The sequence below is a fragment of the Somniosus microcephalus genome, chromosome 25 (genome assembly GCF_052327205.1).
Source record: "Somniosus microcephalus isolate GS21.2 chromosome 25, FLI_Smic_1.0, whole genome shotgun sequence".
Taxonomy (NCBI): domain Eukaryota; kingdom Metazoa; phylum Chordata; class Chondrichthyes; order Squaliformes; family Somniosidae; genus Somniosus; species Somniosus microcephalus.
The window spans coordinates 54,163,261-54,182,345 of NC_141011.1; the positions used below are offsets into that span (position 1 = coordinate 54,163,261).

At 50.3% G+C, this 19,085-nt stretch overlaps 1 protein-coding gene across 1 annotated transcript in view; it reads left to right on the plus strand.

The window, feature by feature from the left end:
• The first annotated feature begins 1,438 nt into the window (after positions 1-1,438).
• mmp23ba (matrix metallopeptidase 23ba) overlaps positions 1,439-19,085 on the plus strand; it is a 50,536-nt gene continuing 32,889 nt past the window's right edge. Inside the window, exons 1-2 of the mRNA XM_085967471.1 lie at positions 1,439-1,887; positions 5,446-5,573. Coding sequence (XP_085823597.1) covers positions 1,753-1,887; positions 5,446-5,573 — 263 coding nt within the window. The 5' untranslated portion in view covers positions 1,439-1,752. The remainder of the gene's footprint in view (positions 1,888-5,445; positions 5,574-19,085) is intronic.

Consider the following 19,085-nt stretch of genomic DNA (forward strand, 5'->3'; position numbering starts at 1 on the left):
ACTCAGCATCCACAGCCCTCTGGGGCAGAGAATTCCAAAGATTCACAACCCTCTTACTGAAGAAATTCCTCCTCATCTCAATCTTAAAGGGCTGACCCTTTATCCTGAGACTGTGCCCCCTAGTTCTAGACTCTCCAGCCAAGGGAAACAACCTCTCAGCATCTACCCTGTCAATCCCCCTCAGAATCCTAAATGTTTCAATGAGATCACCTCTCATTCTTCTAAACCCAAGAGTATAGGCTCAATCTCTCCTCATAGGACAACCCTCTCATCCCAGGAATCAATCAATCAATTATTGCACCGTCTCTAGGCAAGTATATCCTTCCTTAGATAAGGAGAGCAAAACTGTGCACGGTACTCCAGGTGTGGTCTCACCAAAGCCCTGTACAATTGTAACGAGACTTCCTTACACTTGAACGCCAACCCCCTTTCCAGGTTGTGCTGAAGCCTGCACCTGTGATCCAGTCACTATTCTCCTGATAGGGTGCAATGGATGAAGGCTCCAATCACAGATTGCCATTGACAGTTTCCATAGCAAATTCTATGACGCCCATCATCACAATTTCCCAACTGAGATAAGCAGGTGTGGCAACAAGTAGCAACATCTGAAATAGAATAGAATCAATGAAAAACTAAACAAGGAACATTTTAGACAATTTAATGAAAGAAAGGTTATAATCTATATTTCAGGTCTAAAGGATTCTCTCCAGAGTCCAACATCCCTTGGCAGTATTTAGTATTTAACCTAAATATTTTTTGGGAGGAAGAAATCTGTGTGCCAGGATTCTTGCTACAGGAACTGTTATTGCTGTCCGCTCTATATTAAACAGGCCATACTCCTAAGAACAAAAGACAAAACTGCGGGTGCTGAAAATCTGAAATATAAACAGTCAATGCTGGAATCACTCAGCAGGTCAGGCAGCATCTGTGGAGCGAGAAACCGAGTTAACGTTTCAGGTCTGTAACCTGACGAAAGGTCATCGACCTGAAACGTTAACTCTCTTTCTCGCTCCACAGATGCTGCCTGACCTGCTGAGTATTTCCAGCATTTCCTAAGAGTGTTTGTCTGGAGCTATTTTATCAAGTTTCTGATCTTTGGTGTGTTTGCTAAAAGTTGTAGGGCAGGAGGAAGATTGGGGGGGGGGGGGGCGGGTATTTGTTAAGCGTATATCTATAAGGAGCTCCAACAGGCAGCCACTTTAACTAAATTGCCGTGCCATTAGACAAAAAAATGCCTTTCTCAAAAGTTCTGTTGATTGAATTGATTTCATTGGGGCACAAAATCTGTTGACAAACACAGCTTCAAGGCAAGTGTCTTGTGCATTTATATGCATATAAATTGTCCTGTATGGAGTTAATTCCAGCCTGTGCTCATCTGGCACTGCCTTGCTATGTTCTGTTCGCCAATGACTGCACATCTGAAATTGATTACAGTGCTGAAACTAGTCCAAATCCAGAGAAGCCGCAGCGTGTCCAGCTGCTGCTTGCTAAGTTGCAAACTGATGGATGGAGACTTTTGAGATCTACATTTGAAGTAACGTGATACTGTTTGGCTGCCGCAGCCACTCGGAAATGCAGTTTATGCAAGTGCTACTGAACTAAATAGAGCCATTGAAAACCCACTTTCTTAACAGCGCTGTGACCGACCTGCAAACGGGACAGCGATCCCCTGACATGCTCCTGAACAGAGTGGACTGAGTCTGAGATACTGGAGGAAACGTGGGAAAACGAGCTGTTACCACTTTGGCCAAGATGGAGTTTGTTCGAACGTCGGACGATAAAGATTATTTGACAAATATTAACGTTTTTATATACATTGCAATAACCTTGATGTTTATAGCTGGAGGACGAGATGTAGATGCATTTCCTGCTTGGAGACTTCAGTTAGTGAGTATAAACCTTATTGATCTTAACCCTTTAAGTATTGAAATTCCTAAAACCTGCGTCTTATGCTTTTAGTAGTGTTTTGTTTAAAATTAAAATTAAATTAAAATTATGTACATTGGACCAAGAAGAGTCTCTCTGTAAACTGCATTCTCTAATTTCATAATCTAATTTTACAATTCTGTTTCTTGCTATAGTAGATAGCTATGTAGCACATGAATAGTTACCATTCTCTTCATCTGTTGCTCCAATATTTGAAATAGTGAAATGCGACGCTATCTGACTTGGGGAATGTGTCTGATTTGAATAGTTTGACTTCTTTTGCTGCTAACTATCTGGTGACTAATCAATTTTTTACTCCCCGGTGCCCTTGCCTGATGGATGGGGGCTGTGCAGTATTTTCCTGGTGAATGAACATAAGAACATAAGAATTAGGAGCAGGAGTCGGCCATACGGCCCCACGAGCCTGCTCCGCCATTCAATAAGATCATGGCTGATCATCTACATCAACACCTTCCCGCCCGATCCCCATATCCCTTGATTCCCTTAGTGCCCAAAAATCTATCGATCTCAGCCTTGAATATACTCCATGACTGAGCCTCCACAGCCCTCTGGGGTAGAGAATTCCAAAGATTCACCACCCTCTGAGTGAAGAAATTTCTCCTCATCTCAGTCCTAAATGACCGACCCCTTATTCTGAGACTGTGACCCCTGGTTCTAGACTCTCCAGCCAGGGGGAAACATCCTCTCAGTATCTACCCTGTCAATCCCCCTCAGAATCTTGTATGTTTCAATGAGATCACCTCTCATTCTTCTAAACTCCAGAGAGTATCGGCCCATTCTACACAATCTCTCATCATAGGACAATCCCCCCATCCCAGGGATCAATCGAGTGAAAGGGAAATGACTTGGTCCCCAGCTCCTGCCACTACCGTTCCTGCAAATCCTGGACCCAGGGTGACTTTGATTTTTCCTCTCCAAAATTCCATTCACCACCTGTTCACACGACCAAGATCACGACTGTGTCTTGCCACATGTGTAGGGGATGACCGGTGCAAATTCCTACCCAATCACAGATCACAGAAACCCCACAGTGCAGATAGAGGCCATTTCGGCCCATCGAGCCTGCACCGACACATATCCCACCCGATCCCCGTAACCCCTACACCAACACATATCCCACCCTATCCCCGTAACCCCATGTATTTAATCCCCCTAACACTAAGGGTCAATTTTTATCATAGCCAATCAACCTAACCCGCACATCTTTGGACTGTGGGAGGAAACCGGAGCACCCGGAGAAAACCCACGCAAACACGGGGAGAATGTGCAAACTCCACACAGTCACCCGAGACCGGATTCGAACCCGGGTCCCTGGCGCTGTGAGGCAACAGTGCTAACCACTATGCCACTGTGCTGTGACATCACATGCTGATGCACCAGTGTGATGTGTCACCTAGCTGTAATTATCACTCATTTGTTTTGAGGCATTTGTAAGTAACGTTTATTTATTTTAAAAAATGTTTGCTATAACCAGGAATTTGATTTTGCTAAAACCTTTTGTCAGCAAGTATGATGGTCTGATAGCTCCAGTGACACAATACAGCTGTGACCATCATTTTTAACTCACTGTGCACATTATTTGTGTTCTTGGCAGGTGTCGGCCTTGTCTCAGTGGTTAACACTTTTACCTGTGAATTCAGAAGGTCGTGGGTTCAAACCCCACTCCAGAGACTTGAGCACATAATCCAGTGCAGTACTGAGGGAGTGCTGCACTGTTGGAGGTGCTGTCTTTCGGATGAGACGTTAAACTGAGGCCCCGACTGCCCTTTCAGGTGAACATAAAGAATCCCATTCGAAGAAGAGCCAACATCACTAAAACAGATTATCTGGTCATTATCACATTACTGTTTGTGGGAGCTTGCTGTGTGCAAATTGGCTGCAGCGTTTCCCTACATTACAACAGTGACTACAATTCCAAAAGTCCTTCGTTGGCCGCAAATCGCTTTGGGACGTCCTGAGATGCTATATAAACGCAAGTCCTTTACTTTAACTGAAGCTAAAAAATAACTTGCATTTTTTCTTTACCAAACAGAGCTCTTAGTGGCTGTGTGGAAGAGAAAGTAGGGAAGCCCAATGCAATCCCAGAGAGATACAGTACGCTTCCTGTGAGACTTGATAGGCGTCCAGATAACTTTACCGCCCACATTGTCCTGCTAACATTCCAGCTGTAAAAAGGAGCTCAGCAACACTAAGACGTCTTAAAAAATATGGGTGGTAAAATATAGAAAGCAGGCACATCCTGGGAGTTCAAAGGTTATTTGTGATCCACTAAACTCTGTGCAGCTTCAGGTCATTTCCCCCTTGCAAATTACCACAACTCTTTGTCTGTTTGTCAGTGGAGAGTTTGCCTGAATCTCAAATGTTTCGTATTGATCTAATTATTGCAAATTAGCCAAGCTGAGAAAGTGGTTTTAATTTTTGCTCCTTCATCCAGTTCTTGCCGCAGCTTACGTGAAAGTGAAGAGGTCGATGTGGGAGAAAACTCGGTTCTGCAAAGTGTGTGAATGAATTCAATAACTTTTAGATATTTCATTGTTGGGTGCACAGTTTTTCTAATTAACGATGCGTGGCCCAATGTACTCTGTGTTAATTTGAAACTGAGTCATAGAATCATAGAATCCTGCAGCACAGAAGGAGGCCATTCGGCCCATCGAGTCTGCGCCGGCTCTTTCGAAGAGCAATCCAGTCAGTCCCACTCCTCCGCTCTTTCTCAGATCCCTGCAATTTTTTCTCCTGCAAGTATTTATCCAATTTCCTTTTGAAGGCTTCTATTGAATTTGTATCCGGCAGCGCAGTCCAAATCCTAACCACTCGCTGCGTAAAAGTTTTTCCTCCTGTCACCTCTGGTTCTTTTGCCAATCACCTTAAATCTGTACCCTCTGGTTATCGACCCTTCAGCCATTGGAAACAGTTTCTCTTTATTTCCTCTATCTAAACCCTTCATGGTTTTAAACACCTCTATTAAATCTCCTTCAAGCCTCCTCTGCTCCAAGGAAAACAACCCAGCTTCTCTAGTCTATCCACTTAACTGTAGTCAGTCATCCCTGGAACCATTCTAGTAAATCTAGGTATACTGAGCGACAGCTTGCACTTCAGGGCAACATAAGGCCCTGTTGTACTCCATCACTGCTTAGGTAAAGCAGGCCTCTGCAACCTTCATACTCTCTGCACTTGACACCCAAATGCCAGTTAATGTTTTAATGTTAAATGGGATATTTTGCTCTTTACTCGTGCTAAAAAATGAAGTTTATTAAGTTTGCTTTGCACCAGTTGTAGTTCAAGGGGGCCATATACTGCTTGACAGAGTTTAATGGGTTGTCAGATCCGCGGTCCCCCTCTCTGCTCGTACTGAAGTTTTTATGCCAATCTGACATGGGTTTGTGGTATTGACAAAATACTTAATCTGCTCTTTCTCACTGATAACCCCATACTGACAGATTTATAAGAATTCTGATCAATAATCAAATTGTATAAGCAATTGATGACTTTATATTTTAGGAACATGCTGCACCTTCCAGCTTACTGGTGTTTGATGTCCACGCCGCAGTCCAGCATCAGGCGAGAAAGAAGAGGTACACATTAACTCCACAGATGCTGAAATGGGATCACTTCAACCTAACATACAAGTAAGCATGAAGGGATATTGAGCATAAAAGTGCTGGTTCTTTTATCCTGTGATGTTCTGAATCCAGAGATAGCCATAAAATGAATATGGGATGAGAGGGCTGTCCTGTGATGAGAGATTGTGTAGAATGGGCCTATACTTTCGGGAGTTTAGAAGAATGAGAGGTGATCTCATTGAAACATGCAAGATTCCGAGGGGGATTGACAGGGTAGATACTGAGAGATTGTTTCCCCTGGCTGGAGTGTCTAGAACTAGGGGGCATAGTCTCAGTATAAGGGGTCGGCCATTTAAGACCGAGATGAGGAATTTCTTCACTCAGAGGGCTGTGAATCTTTGGAATTCTCTGCCCCAGAGGGCTGTGGATGCTCAGTCGTTGAGTATATTCAAGGCTGAGATCGATAGATTTCTGGACTCTAGGGGAATCAAGGGATATGGGGACTGGACGGGAAAGTGGAGTTGAGGTCATTGATCAGCCATGATCTTATTGAATGGCGGAGCAGGCTCGAGGGGCCGCATGGCCTACTCCTGCTCTTACTACTTACGTTGTTATGTTCTTAATTGTTTTAAGATGCTTATTGTATGAATGTGTGTGTGTGTTGCATGAATGAGTGTGTTTTGTCCATGTGAGTGTGTGATTATGAATGTGTGTGTGAGTGTGAGGGGAAATTAAGCAAAACATATAAAATTCTTAAGGGGCTTGACAGGGTAGATGCAGGGAGGATATTCCCCCTGGCTGGGGAGTCTAGAACCAGGGGTCACAGTCTCAGAATAAGGGGTCGGCCATTTAGGACCGAGATGAGAAATTTCTTCACTCAGAGGGAGGTGAATCTTTGGAATTCTCTACCCCAGAGGGCTGTGGAGGCTCAGTCGTCGAGTATATTCAAGACAGAGACCGATAGATTTTTGGATACTAAGTGAATCAAGGGATATTGGGATAGAGCAGGAAAGTGGAATTGATGCCTGCTACTATTTCTTATGTTCTTAAGTTCCCAATTGCTCTGTGGTGGGATTATTTAACATTATACACTATTGGATTACTTCCAATTGCTTACTTTTAACCCAGAAGTCATGCTAATCCTGGTCTGCAGTATTTTTAACTAAAACTATATTCATTTATTTTATGATTATTTTTAGTAATTCACCACTCTCTGGCAGCAATTCTAAAACACTCTTTAATCCCATAATTTTTAACTTTTCCCCCAAAACCTGCACCATTCCCTGATTGAGGAGAGATGACCAATTTACTAATAGGTCTCTGTAAGTGATGCTCTGTGATTGGTTGTTAGAAAGAAAGACTTGCATTTATATAGCACCTTTCCCGACCACCGGACGTTCCAAAGCACTTTACAGCCAATGAAGTACCTTTGAAGTGTAGTCACTGTTGTAATGTGGGAAACGCAGCAGCCAATTTGTGCACAGCAAGCTCCCACAAACAGCAGTGATAATGACCAGATAATCTGTTTTAGTGATGTTGATTGAGGGAGAAATATTGGCCAGGACACCGGGGAGAACTCCCCTGCTCTTCTTCGAAATAGTGCCATGGGGTCTTTTACACCCACCTGAGAGAGCAGACAGGGCCTCAGTTTAACGTCTCATCTGAAAGACGGCGCCTCCGACAGTGCAGCACTCCCTCAGCACTGCACTGGAGTGTCAGCCTGGATTTTTGTGCTCAAGTCACTGGAGTGGGACTTGAACCCGCGACCTTCTGACTCAGAGGTGAGAGAGTGCTACCCACTGAGCCACGACTGACACTAGAGATCCGATAACTGCACAAACTGGGAATCAAACCTGGGACCTTATAGTTTAGTGCAAAATAGTGGTTTGCTGCTGGATTTACCAACTGAGCCAAGAGGGAAATTCTAGGTTTTTATTTTCAGATTAGCTCCTTTTAAAGGGAGTCTCTATCCCAAATATCTATTATTCTGTGGAAACAATCCTTCTAATGTGGTCTCACTTGAGAATTGTTCGTTTGTTCTTGCGTCGTCTAGTTCAGTGCTCACAGTTTACTTTAAGTAACCTGCTTATATGCACATAATCCATGGGGGCAAAATTCGGTTGATGTGTGCCTCCTGTTAGCGCCCTCAGAGGGCGCAAATCAACTAGCGCCTGGGCGCAGAGCTGCTAACGCCTCCCGTGAAATTCAGCGGGAGGTTAGTGGTGGCGCTAACCGTTAGTGCCGCCGGTGATGACATCATCGCCGTACGCAGCGCCCCGCTCACAACCCGGCTGTAATATTGGGTGGCACCCCCTGACTTACCGCCGGATGCTATGTCCGCCGGGGTCAGGGGGGCCTACCTGCAGCCGTGGCGACGCTAGTTAAAGGGGAGGTGGCGGGCGGCTATTTTTGTTGCTGGCCGCCTGCCAGCACCTGGCCCGTTGCTGTTCCCGGCCCCCGTGAAGCCCCCCTCCCTCCCCCCCCACGGGGTGCCAGCTGCTCTCTGTGAGCCAGGCACTCCTCTTGAGTGCTGGGCTTGTTTGCCGGCACTCCCGATCCCTGGAGGCCCAGCTGTGCCAGGGGGGAGGAAGGCCTACAGTACCGTGGCGCTGCGGCTCATAGCGCTGTGATATTGGCTCACAGCGCCCCAAGAGGGACGCGGGGTGCTTCCAGTAGTGCCCCTCCTCACTCTCGGGGCGCTACCTGGGAAAATTGGCCACGGGGCGCTAATTTTTTCGGGGTGCTGAAAGGGGGTGCTACCCAATTTTTCCCCCCATGTCTCTTCCTACATAATGGACACATCCTCTCACAATCATGCGCACAACATTATTTCTGTCAAGGATACTCAGCCTGTTGACACTATGAAAGTAAGTAAACCAGCTGTACTACACTGAGGAGAAAACAAATGTACAATGTGGAAAAAAAAAACAGAAAATGCTGGAAGCACTCAGCAGGTCAGGCAGCATCTGTGGAGAGAGAGAAACCGAGTTAACGTTTCAGGTCGATGACCTTTCATCAGAACAGCAATATTAAAAGTTTGTTTTTAAATCTGCGTTGAAGGCCAAGGTCTGACGTGCTACTCTGACGGCCACAGTTGCCACCCATTTTAATGACTTTTGCCAGATCAGACTTCTGGGAAAGGGGGTTCTACTTTAAATATTGACTAGCAGCAGGAACCAGGAGCAGTCTATCCCCTCTAGGCCAGAAATGGTGTGCTGCAATGTCAACTTGCCTGAGATGAGCTAACTCTGCACAGAGAAGAGATTTTATTAAGGAACGTATTTGTCTGTGTTTTAGCAGGCCACGGAATCCTTCCTTTAGCAAAATACTGCGGATGCTGGAAATCTGAAATAACAACCGAAAACGCTGGAAAAACTCAGCAGGTCAGGCAGCATCCGTGGAGAGAGAAACAGAGTTAACGTTTCAGGTCGAAGACCTTTCGTCAGAACTGGAAAAAAAGCAGGAAATGGAACAGATTTTTAAGCAAGTTCAGGGGCTGGGAAATGGGGGAGGGGATGAAAGAACAAAAGGGAAGGTCTGTGATAGGATGGGAACGGAGGTTCCTATCAAAAAGGCTGAGTTCGACTCAGGTAATTAAATTAATGAACTTTAATGAAATCAAACGAGTTTAAACTGGAAACTGCTAGGACACATCAATAACAGGTCTATTCTCCTTGAGGGCTCCACGAGGACTGCTCCCCTGATCAGGAGAGTGACTGACGTCATGACGTCATCATGTTCTTCCCGCCATTGGGGCATCACATGACTAACGGCATGACGTCATTGTGGTAAACCACTGTTATAGTTATCACTGTATATTGTTCTCACTGTTCTCACTGTAACATCACTACACGAGGTCGCCTCTTGTCGCACTGTTATACCTGGGCTGACCACCTCCGACTCCGCCCATTACCTGCCCAGGTATAAAGGTAGCTGACTGGCTAGTATTCCTCCCTGTTGGATCGGATCACCCACGAGGGTGGGCTCTGTTATTTAGCCAATAAAAACCTTCAGTTACGTTCTTAACTCGTCGCCTTTTATTGGACTAATTGATAGGCATATCAATTTTATTGGCTAAATTTTAAAGATGTCTGATAATGAACAGCAACAGCAAGGAGCTCACCCAGCAGCACAGCAACAGCAGCCTCCAGACAACGGGCCACACCAGCCGGCTTGGCTGCAAGCCTTGAAACCACCATACCTGGATCTAAACCCACAGGCACCAAACGCAGCCCTCAACTTCAAACACTGGCTGGACTGCTTCGAATCCTACCTGGAAGAATCCGGCGCCCCGCAGAGATCCAAACTAAGACTTCTGAACGCCCAAGCGAGCCCGAGAGTATACGCACTCATACAGGACACGACTACGTACGAGGCCGCTATCAACCTACTGAAACAGCAGTACCGCAGCCCGGTAAATTACATGTACACCAGGCACCTCCTAAGATCCCGCCCGCAACAGCCAGGAGAGTCTGTAGCTGAATTTTTACGGGCGCTAAGAGCACTCGGCAGGAACTGTGACTTTAAAGCGGTGACGGCTGTTGAAAATACGGAAGATAATATCCGCGATGCCTTTGTGAAAGGCCTACGGTCCGACTACTCACGGCAAAGACTGCTTGAAGCTAAAGACCTCGACCTGGACAAAGCTGAAGCCCTCGCTCTCTCCCTGGAGGTGGCCCATCAGGACCAGGAGGCGTTTTCCAGGTACTGCTCGCGACCCTGGGACTCGGGCCCGACCCCTACCGCAATACCCTTCGCAGCGCCGCCCCCGGGACCTACCTCAGCGTCGGCGTCCCGGACCCGACCGGGCCCGCCACCCCCGGTACCGGCTCCGACATCGGGCACCCGCGATTGGGCCGCCGGCTGCTTCTTTTGCGGCCAGGAGAAGCACCCGAGGTCGCGCTGCCCAGCCAGGAACTCTACCTGCACAACCTGCAGGAAGAAAGGCCACTTCTCTAAGGCCTGCAGGAGCGGATCTTCAGAGGCCAGCAGTGCCTCATGCGAACTGTGGGGGCGGCCATCTTCTTTCACGGCAACTGAGGCCAGTATCCCCACACGTGAGTCATGGGGGCGGCCATCTTTGATCAAGGCAACCGACCCCAATAGTGCCTCATGTGAGTTATGGGGGCAGCCATCTTCTCCGCCATTTTGTCCTACCTCGTGGGAGACGCCATTTTACACACCACGCCCGACTGCCACCGGGCCCCCGGACCCGACGACCGCCTCGCCCGCAGACGACAACGACTCGCTTACCTACACGCTAGCCTCCGTCACTCTGGATCAAGCCCGCCCACACCACCTGTCCAAGTCGATGATGGACATCAAAGTAAACGGCCACGCCACGACCTGCCTGTTCGACAGCGGAAGCACGGAGAGCTTCATCCACCCAGACACGGTGAGCCACTACTCCCTCCCTGTCCTGCCAACGCGCAACCGAATCTCGATGGCATCGAGGTCCCACGCCACGGACATTAGCGGCTACTGTGCTGTGACCTTGTCGGTTAAGGGTACAGAGTATAAAAACTTTAAACTCCTCGTCCTCCCCCAGCTCTGCGCTGCCGTCCTACTAGGGCTGGACTTCCAATCCCACCTCCAAAGTGTAACCCTAGCATACGGTGGACCCCTCCCCCCACTCACAGTCGACAACCAGCGAAGGTTAAACCGCCCACCGCGTAACACCTGCAGCCTATCCACCCTCAAGGTGCCGCCACCTTCCCTGTTCGCTAACCTCACCCCCGACTGCAAACCCGTCGCTACCAAGAGCAGGCGGTACAGCGCTGGGGACAGAGCTTTCATTAGCTCTGAGGTGCAGCGTCTCCTGAAGGAGGGCATCATCGAGGGGAGCAACAGCCCCTGGCGTGCCCAGGTCGTGGTCGTTAAGACCGGCGATAAAAATCGCCTGGTCATCGACTACAGCCAGACCATAAACAGATACACCCAGCTGGACGCATACCCCCTTCCCCGCATATCTGACATGGTCAATCAGATTGCACAATACCGCGTATTCTCGACCATCGACCTTAAGTCGGCCTACCACCAACTCCCTATCCACCCCGAGGACCGCCAGTACACCGCCTTCGAGGCGAATGGGCGCCTATACCACTTCCTTAGGGTCCCCTTCGGTGTCACCAACGGGGTCTCGGTCTTCCAAAGGGAGATGGACCGGATGGTTGACCAGAACGGACTGCAGGCCACATTCCCCTACCTAGATAACGTCACCATCTGCGGCCGCGACCGGCAGGACCACGACGTGAATCTGGAGAAATTCCTCCGTACGGCCCAACGGCTGAACCTCACCTACAATAAGGAGAAATGCGTGTTTAACACAGCGCGCCTTGCCATCCTTGGCTGTGTAGTAGAGAACGGAGTCATCGGCCCCGACCCCGAAAGAATGCGCCCCCTCATGGAGCTACCCCTCCCCCACTGTCCAAAAGCACTTAGGAGAACCCTGGGGCTTTTCGCCTACTATGCCCAATGGGTACCCAATTATGCGGACAAAGCCAGACCCCTCCTGAAAACCACATCCTTCCCCCTCACGGAAGAGGCGTGCGCGGCCTTCTCCCTCATTAAGGGAGACATAGCCAAGGCCACAATGCACGCAGTGGATGAGTCAATCCCCTTCCAAGTGGAGAGCGATGCATCCGACTTCGCCCTAGCCGCTACCCTTAACCAGGAGGGTAGGCCGGTAGCCTTCTTCTCAAGGACCCTACAGGGCCCCGAGACCCGACACTCGTCGGTCGAGAAGGAAGCCCAGGCAATTGTGGAGGCAGTACGGCGCTGGAGGCACTACTTGGCAGGCAAACGATTTACCCTCCTCACCGACCAACGCTCGGTTGCCTTCATGTTTAATAACAAGCTGAGGGGCAAGATCAAGAACGACAAAATCTTGAGGTGGAGAATCGAGCTTTCCACCTATGATTATGAGATCTTGTACCGGCCCGGTAAACTGAACGACCCCCCTGATGCTCTTTCACGCATTACATGCGCCAGCGCGCAAAGTGATAGACTTCAGACCCTCCACAATGACCTCTGCCACCCCGGAGTCACCAGACTCTACCATTTCATTAAGGCCCGCAACCTGCCATACTCCATCGAGGAGGTCAGGACCATGACCAGGAACTGCCAGATCTGTGCTGAGTGCAAACCGCACTTCTATAAGCCGGACAGAGCAAGCCTGATCAAGGCCACCCGCCCCTTCGAGCGTCTGAGCATCGACTTCAAGGGGCCCCTACCGTCATCCGACCGTAATGTGTACTTCCTCAACATCGTTGATGAGTACTCCCGTTTCCCCTTTGCCTTCCCCTGCCCAGACATGACCAGTAACACGGTCATTAAATGCCTGAACAAACTCTTCGCCTTGTTCGGGTTCCCGAACTATATACATAGTGACCGGGGCGCCTCCTTCATGAGCGAGGAACTCCGTCAGTTCCTATTGGAGAGGGGTATTGCAGCAAGCAGGACCACCAGCTACAACCCCCGAGGGAACGGCCAGGTGGAAAGAGAGAACGCGACGGTATGGAAGGCCACCCTCTTAGCCTTAAAGTCTAAGGGCCTCCCAACCTCCCGCTGGCAAGAGGTCCTCCCGATTGCGCTGCACTCCATCCGGTCACTACTTTGCACTGCCATTAACACCACCCCCCATGCCCGAATGTTTGTCTTCCCCAGGAAGTCGACTACGGGAACCACCCTACCAACCTGGCTGACCTCTCCGGGACCCGTCTTGCTGCGAAAGCACGTGAGGGCCCATAAAACGGACCCCCTGGTCGAGAAGGTGAACCTCCTGCACGCCAACCCCCAGTACGCCTATGTGGCTTACCCAGACGGACGGGAGGACACTGTCTCCTTACGAGACCTCGCACCCTCACCCCCCCCTCCCAACCCCCCGAGTCCAGCCGAGGTAGACGGCATGCCGGAACCCCACGAGCCTTTGCCGACTACGCAGACACCAGCTTTAACACCGGATAATGTAACACCGCCGCTGCGACGATCGGAGAGGCTAACGAAGCCTCCGGACAGACTGACATACCAGAGCTGGTAATACACTTCACCCCGCCGGACTCTAATCTAAACAAGGGGTGAATGTGGTAAACCACTGTTATAGTTATCACTGTATATTGTTCTCACTGTTCTCACTGTAACATCACTACACGAGGTCGCCTCTTGTCGCACTGTTATACCTGGGCTGACCACCTCCGACTCCGCCCATTACCTGCCCAGGTATAAAGGTAGCTGACTGGCTAGTATTCCTCCCTGTTGGATCGGATCACCCACGAGGGTGGGCTCTGTTATTTAGCCAATAAAAACCTTCAGTTACGTTCTTAACTCGTCGCCTTTTATTGGACTAATTGATAGGCATATCAGTCATCACGTGCTGTAAAGGTAACTGGGCATTGTACAGTCAAACAGTGTAATTAAAGGTACAGGCACAGACAGTAACTACATTGCTGTTAAAGGAATTATGTACAACCGCTCTGAGTCCTTTGGTGGCTCCGCCACATGCGCCCCCCCCAGAATTGTCTTTAACAGAAAAGGTGAGGCGAGCAGGAGGCCTGATGAGCCTGTCCGATCGACTTCGATACCCTGGTAGAGGTAGTTGACGACCGGTGGACACGTTGGCAGTCGGTGGCGGCTGAGCAGGCGCGGCGAGCGCAGTCGGGTTGTCAGGCGGCTTTGGTTGATCAGGTGCGGCGGCCATGGGCGGTCGGCCACGTTTGGGTGGTTGAGCGACTACGACAGGGTGGTCCAAGTCCAGGTGAGCCGGCTTCAAGCGGTCCACCGAGATGTGATCCGGTTTCCCGCCGACGTCGACCAAAAAGGATTTGTCACCCGGTTCGATGACGCGGAAAGGACCAGTGTAAGGAGGCTTGAGCGGATCCCGGTGAGCATCGTGTCGGATGAAGACATACTCCACATTCTTCAGTCCCGGCGGCACGTAGGAGGTCTGCAAACCGTGATTGGACGTAGGGATCAGGGCAAAGCATCTGGCCACTTGGTGGCGAACGAGTTGCCGGGAGGCGGACCATGGCTCTGTGGGAGAAGGGAGGAAATCTCCTGGTACATGGAGCGGCTGGCCATAGACGAGTTCAGCCGAAGACGATTGTAGATCATCTTTGGGCGCCGTACGGAGACCCAACAGGACCCATGGGAGTCTGTCCACCCATCCTGCGCCTTGAAGACTGGCCCGAAGAGAGGCTTTGAGCAACCTGTGGAATCGCTCGCAAAGGCCGTTTTCTTGCGGATGATCGGCGGTGGTGCGATGAAGTTTGGTACCGAGCCCCTGAGCCACAGCGTTCCAAAGATCCGAGGAAAATTGTGGCCCGTGGTCAGAGGAGATGTCCGCCAGTACCCCGAAACGGGCGACCCAACAGGAGATGAAAGCTCTAGCGACGTCTGCCGACGTGGTGGAAACCAAAGGAATTGCCTCTGGCCACCTAGTGGTGCGGTTCACTATGGTAAGGAGATGAGTATAACCTTGAGAAGGTGGAAGCGGCCCCACGAGGTCCACATGCACGTGGTCGAAACGACGCTCCGGAACAGTGAACGCAGCCACTGGAGCCTTGAGATGGCGCTGGACTTTAGCCTTCTGGCATACGACGCAGGTATTAGCCCAGTCACGGACATCGATGTGCATACCTTTCCAGACGAACTTGGCTGACATAAGCCGTTGCGAAGCCTTCATCCCTGGGTGCGACAACCCGTGTATGGCATCAAAAACCTTCCGGCGCCATGCGACTGGCACTATGGGACGAGGAACTCCCATGGAAACGTCGCAAAGGAGCGTGGCACCTGCGGCCTGAAAGACGACGTCGGTCGCTTGGAAGCTAGAGGGAACGGTTCGATATGATTTGACCTCCGAGTCCGAAACCTGATCTTTCGCCATGAGGGCGTAGTCGATTCCCAGGTGCACTGCGTGGACCGCCGCACGGGAGAGGCAATCTGCCACCAGGGTGTCCGTACCAGACACATGTTGAATGTCCATGGTAAATTCGGAAATGAACGTCAAGTGACATTGTTGACGAGCGGACCACGGTTCGGTGGTCTTGGCCATGGCGAACGTAAGGGGTTTGTGGTCGACAAAAGCCGTGAAGGGGCGCCCCCTCCAATAAAAACCGGAAATGGTGAATGGTGAGGAAAAGGGCCAGTAGTTCCCGATCGAAGCTGCTGTACTTTTTCTCATTTGTTCGCAATTGACGGCTGAAAAACGCCAGCGGTTGCCACGTGCCGTTAACCCATTGTTCTTGCACCACACCGATGGCATAGTCTGACGCGTCGGTAGTAAGGGCGATTGGAGCACCTGGAAGTGGGTGCGCCAGCATGGTTGCGTTGGCCAAAGCGTTCTCGGTGTCGCCGAATGCCTGGATCATTTCAGCTGTCCAGCTGATTGGGTCTTTACCGGACTTGCCCTTGAGGGCCCCGAACAAGGGTTGCATGAGTTGAGCCGCCTTGGGGACGAAACGGTGGTAGAAGTTGACCATCCCCAGGAACTCCTGCAAGGCCTTGACTGTTGACGGCCGCGGGAAAGAAGTAACCGCTTCAACCTTTGTTGCCAAAGGGATGGCGCCGTCCGATGTTATGCGGTGTCCCAGGAAGTCGATTTGTTGCAGGACGAACTGGCACTTGGCCGGGTTGATGATTAAACCGTGTTGGCTGAGGCGCGTAAAGAGGGAACGCAAATGGGAGGTGTGCTCCTCCTTGCTGGCACTGGCGATGAGTATGTCGTCAAGGTAGACGAAAAGGAAACGCAGGTCTCAAAGAACGGAGTCCATTAAACGCTGGAACGCCTGTGTTGCGTTCTTTAAGCCAAACGGCATCCGCAGGAACTCAAAGAGGCCAAAAGGGGTGATGACTGCGGTTTTTGGGACGTCTTGTGGGTGCACTGGAACCTGGTGATATCCACGGACGAGGTCAACTTTAGAGAAGATAGTATTTCCCGCCAAGTGGGCCGAGAAGTCCTGGATATGCGGGATCGGGTACCGATCCGGAGTGGTGGCGTCGTTGAGGCGTCGGTAATCACCGCATGGCCGCCAGCCGCCGCCTGGTTTCAGCACGATGTGGAGAGGCGAAGACCAGGGACTGTTCGATCGCCTAATGATGCCAAGCCGCTCCATTGTGGCGAACTCCGCCTTCGCAGCTGCAAGCTTGCCGGGTTCGAGCCTTCTAGCCCGCGCATAAACCGGGGAGCCAGTAGTGGTGATGTGATGTTCAACACCATGTTTCGTCGCTGAAGAGCAGAAGGTGGGCCTTGTCAGCTCCGGAAACTCCCCGAGGAGCCGCGTGAAGTCATCTGGAGGAGGGAAAGCACAGGCAATGGAGCGCGCCACGGAGGTACCGTGGAAGCACGGAATCGAGTGGAAGGTGGCCGCGTTGATCAGCCGGCGGTGTCGGACATCGACTAGCAGGCTGTTGGCACACAGAAAATCTGCCCCTAGGTTAGGCTGTGAGACTGTAGCCATGACGAAATCCCAAAAGAAGCACTGACCGCCGAAACAGACTTCGACCCACCGCTTTCGGAACGTTCGAATAGCTGCGCCATTAGCCGCTACGAGGGAAAAACCGTGGTTCCCAGTCTGCATGTCGAGCTTCGACGCAGGTAGAATGCTACACTGCGCCCCGGTGTCACAAAGGAAACGGCGGCCCGAGAGGGAATCGGTGATATAGAGGAGTTTCCCCGGAGAACCGACGGCCATCGCCACCGCGGAACGCCCGTTAGACTTGGTCATCCGTCGCCAGGGACGCCGCCTGCGCCGACTTGTGTTTTTTTTGGTGAAAAACTGCAGGGGGAACGGCAGCATCGTGCTTTCGCGCCAAAACGGGTGTGGTAGGAGCACCAGCCCGCGGTAGGAGAACCCGGGACCGCGTCTGTGGGGGGTGAGCGCCTCGTGGCCGCGCAGCACTGCTGGGTAACCATGAAAATCTTATCAGCTTCGGCCGCAAGCTTGGCACAGTCAGTAATGTCGGAGCTGGCCAAGGCAGCCCGAACCTGTTCAGGCAGTTGATAGAGGAAAAGCTCCCGGAAGATGAAACATTCCGGTTCAGCACCCAAGAGCGTGAGCATTTGGCTCATGAGCTCGGACGGTTTGGAGTCCCCGAGGCCGGGCAGCGTGATGAGCCGGCGAGCACGCTCCGACTTTGATAGCCCGAAAACCTGAAGCAACCGCGCCTTAATTGCATTATACTTGCTGTCAGTAGGAGGACTACCGATGAGGCTGATGATCCGGGATGCAGTTGCGCTGTCAAGGGCAGAGACCATGTAATAATAACGGGTCTGATCTGCGATGATGTTCCGAATGGCGAACTGGGCTTCAGCCTGGATGAACCAGGCGTCTGGTTGTTGCTCCCAGAACTGTGGCAGTTTCAGCGTGACGGCGTTTGTATCCATGTCGAATCTTCCACGAAAATCGTTCGTAGAAGTCGGGGTCACCAATGTAGGAAAGGAGGTTCCTATCGAAAAGACTGAGTTCGACTCAGGCAATTAATGAACTTTAATGAAATCAAACGAGTTTAAACTGGAAACTGCTAGAACACATCAATAACAGGTCTATTCTCCTTGAGGGCTCCACGAGGACTGCTCCCCTGATCAGGAGAGTGACATCATCACGTTCTTCCTGCCATTGGGGCATCACGTGACTAACGGCATGACGTCATCAGGTTGAAACCGCGCTGTAAAGGTAACTAGACATTGTACAGTCAAACAGTGTAATTAAAGGTACAGGCGCAGACAGTAACTACATTGCTGTTAAAGGAATTATGTACAACCACTCTGAGTCCTTTGGTGGCTCCGCCACAATAGGATGGAAGGCAGGAGAAGTAAAGAGGCATTAAGAGATATTCAAGGCAAGAGGAGATGGTAATGGGACAGGTTAAGAAACAAAGGATGGCTCTAGATGGGGTGTAAATTGCACTGGCAGAATGAAAGACAGCTGCCATGGGGGAGGGAAGAAAAAAAGACACAGACAAAAAGTGTGGATAAAAATATATATATGATGATGATAGGGGCCGAGGTTATGATCTGAAATTGTTGAACTCTATGTTGAGTCCAGAAGGCTGTAAAGTGCCTAATCAAAAGATGAGGTGCTGTTCCTCGAGCTTACGCTGAGCTTCATTGGAACAGTGTAAGAGGCCGAGGACAGAGAGGTCTGAGTGGGAGTAGAGTGGTGAATTAAAGTGACAGGCGACCGGAGTCCTTCCTTTACTTGCTGAACCATTGTAATCTCATTCTCATTCTTGTTCTATCTCTAAATCCCCAAGAATGGGTGGTTGATCCTGTAAAAGTGGGCTAGCCAATTGGTGAAGGATAGAAGACTAGAGCCTAGTCTTCAGTTGCTTACAGGCCTTTATTTACAGACACACACATTACATACTGTACACCCCTCAAGATAAGCTTGCAACCCTTCCCCAGCCTACTCCGAAATATACGAGAGCAAGAGAGTCCCCAATTAATTCCCACAACCTGGATATAATTAACACCCAATTACTATAAACCACTTAAATACTATTAACAGATCCCACCACCTCCTCTTCAGTATAGCCCTACAACAGATCCCACCACCTCCTCTTCAGTATAGCCCTACAAGTCAT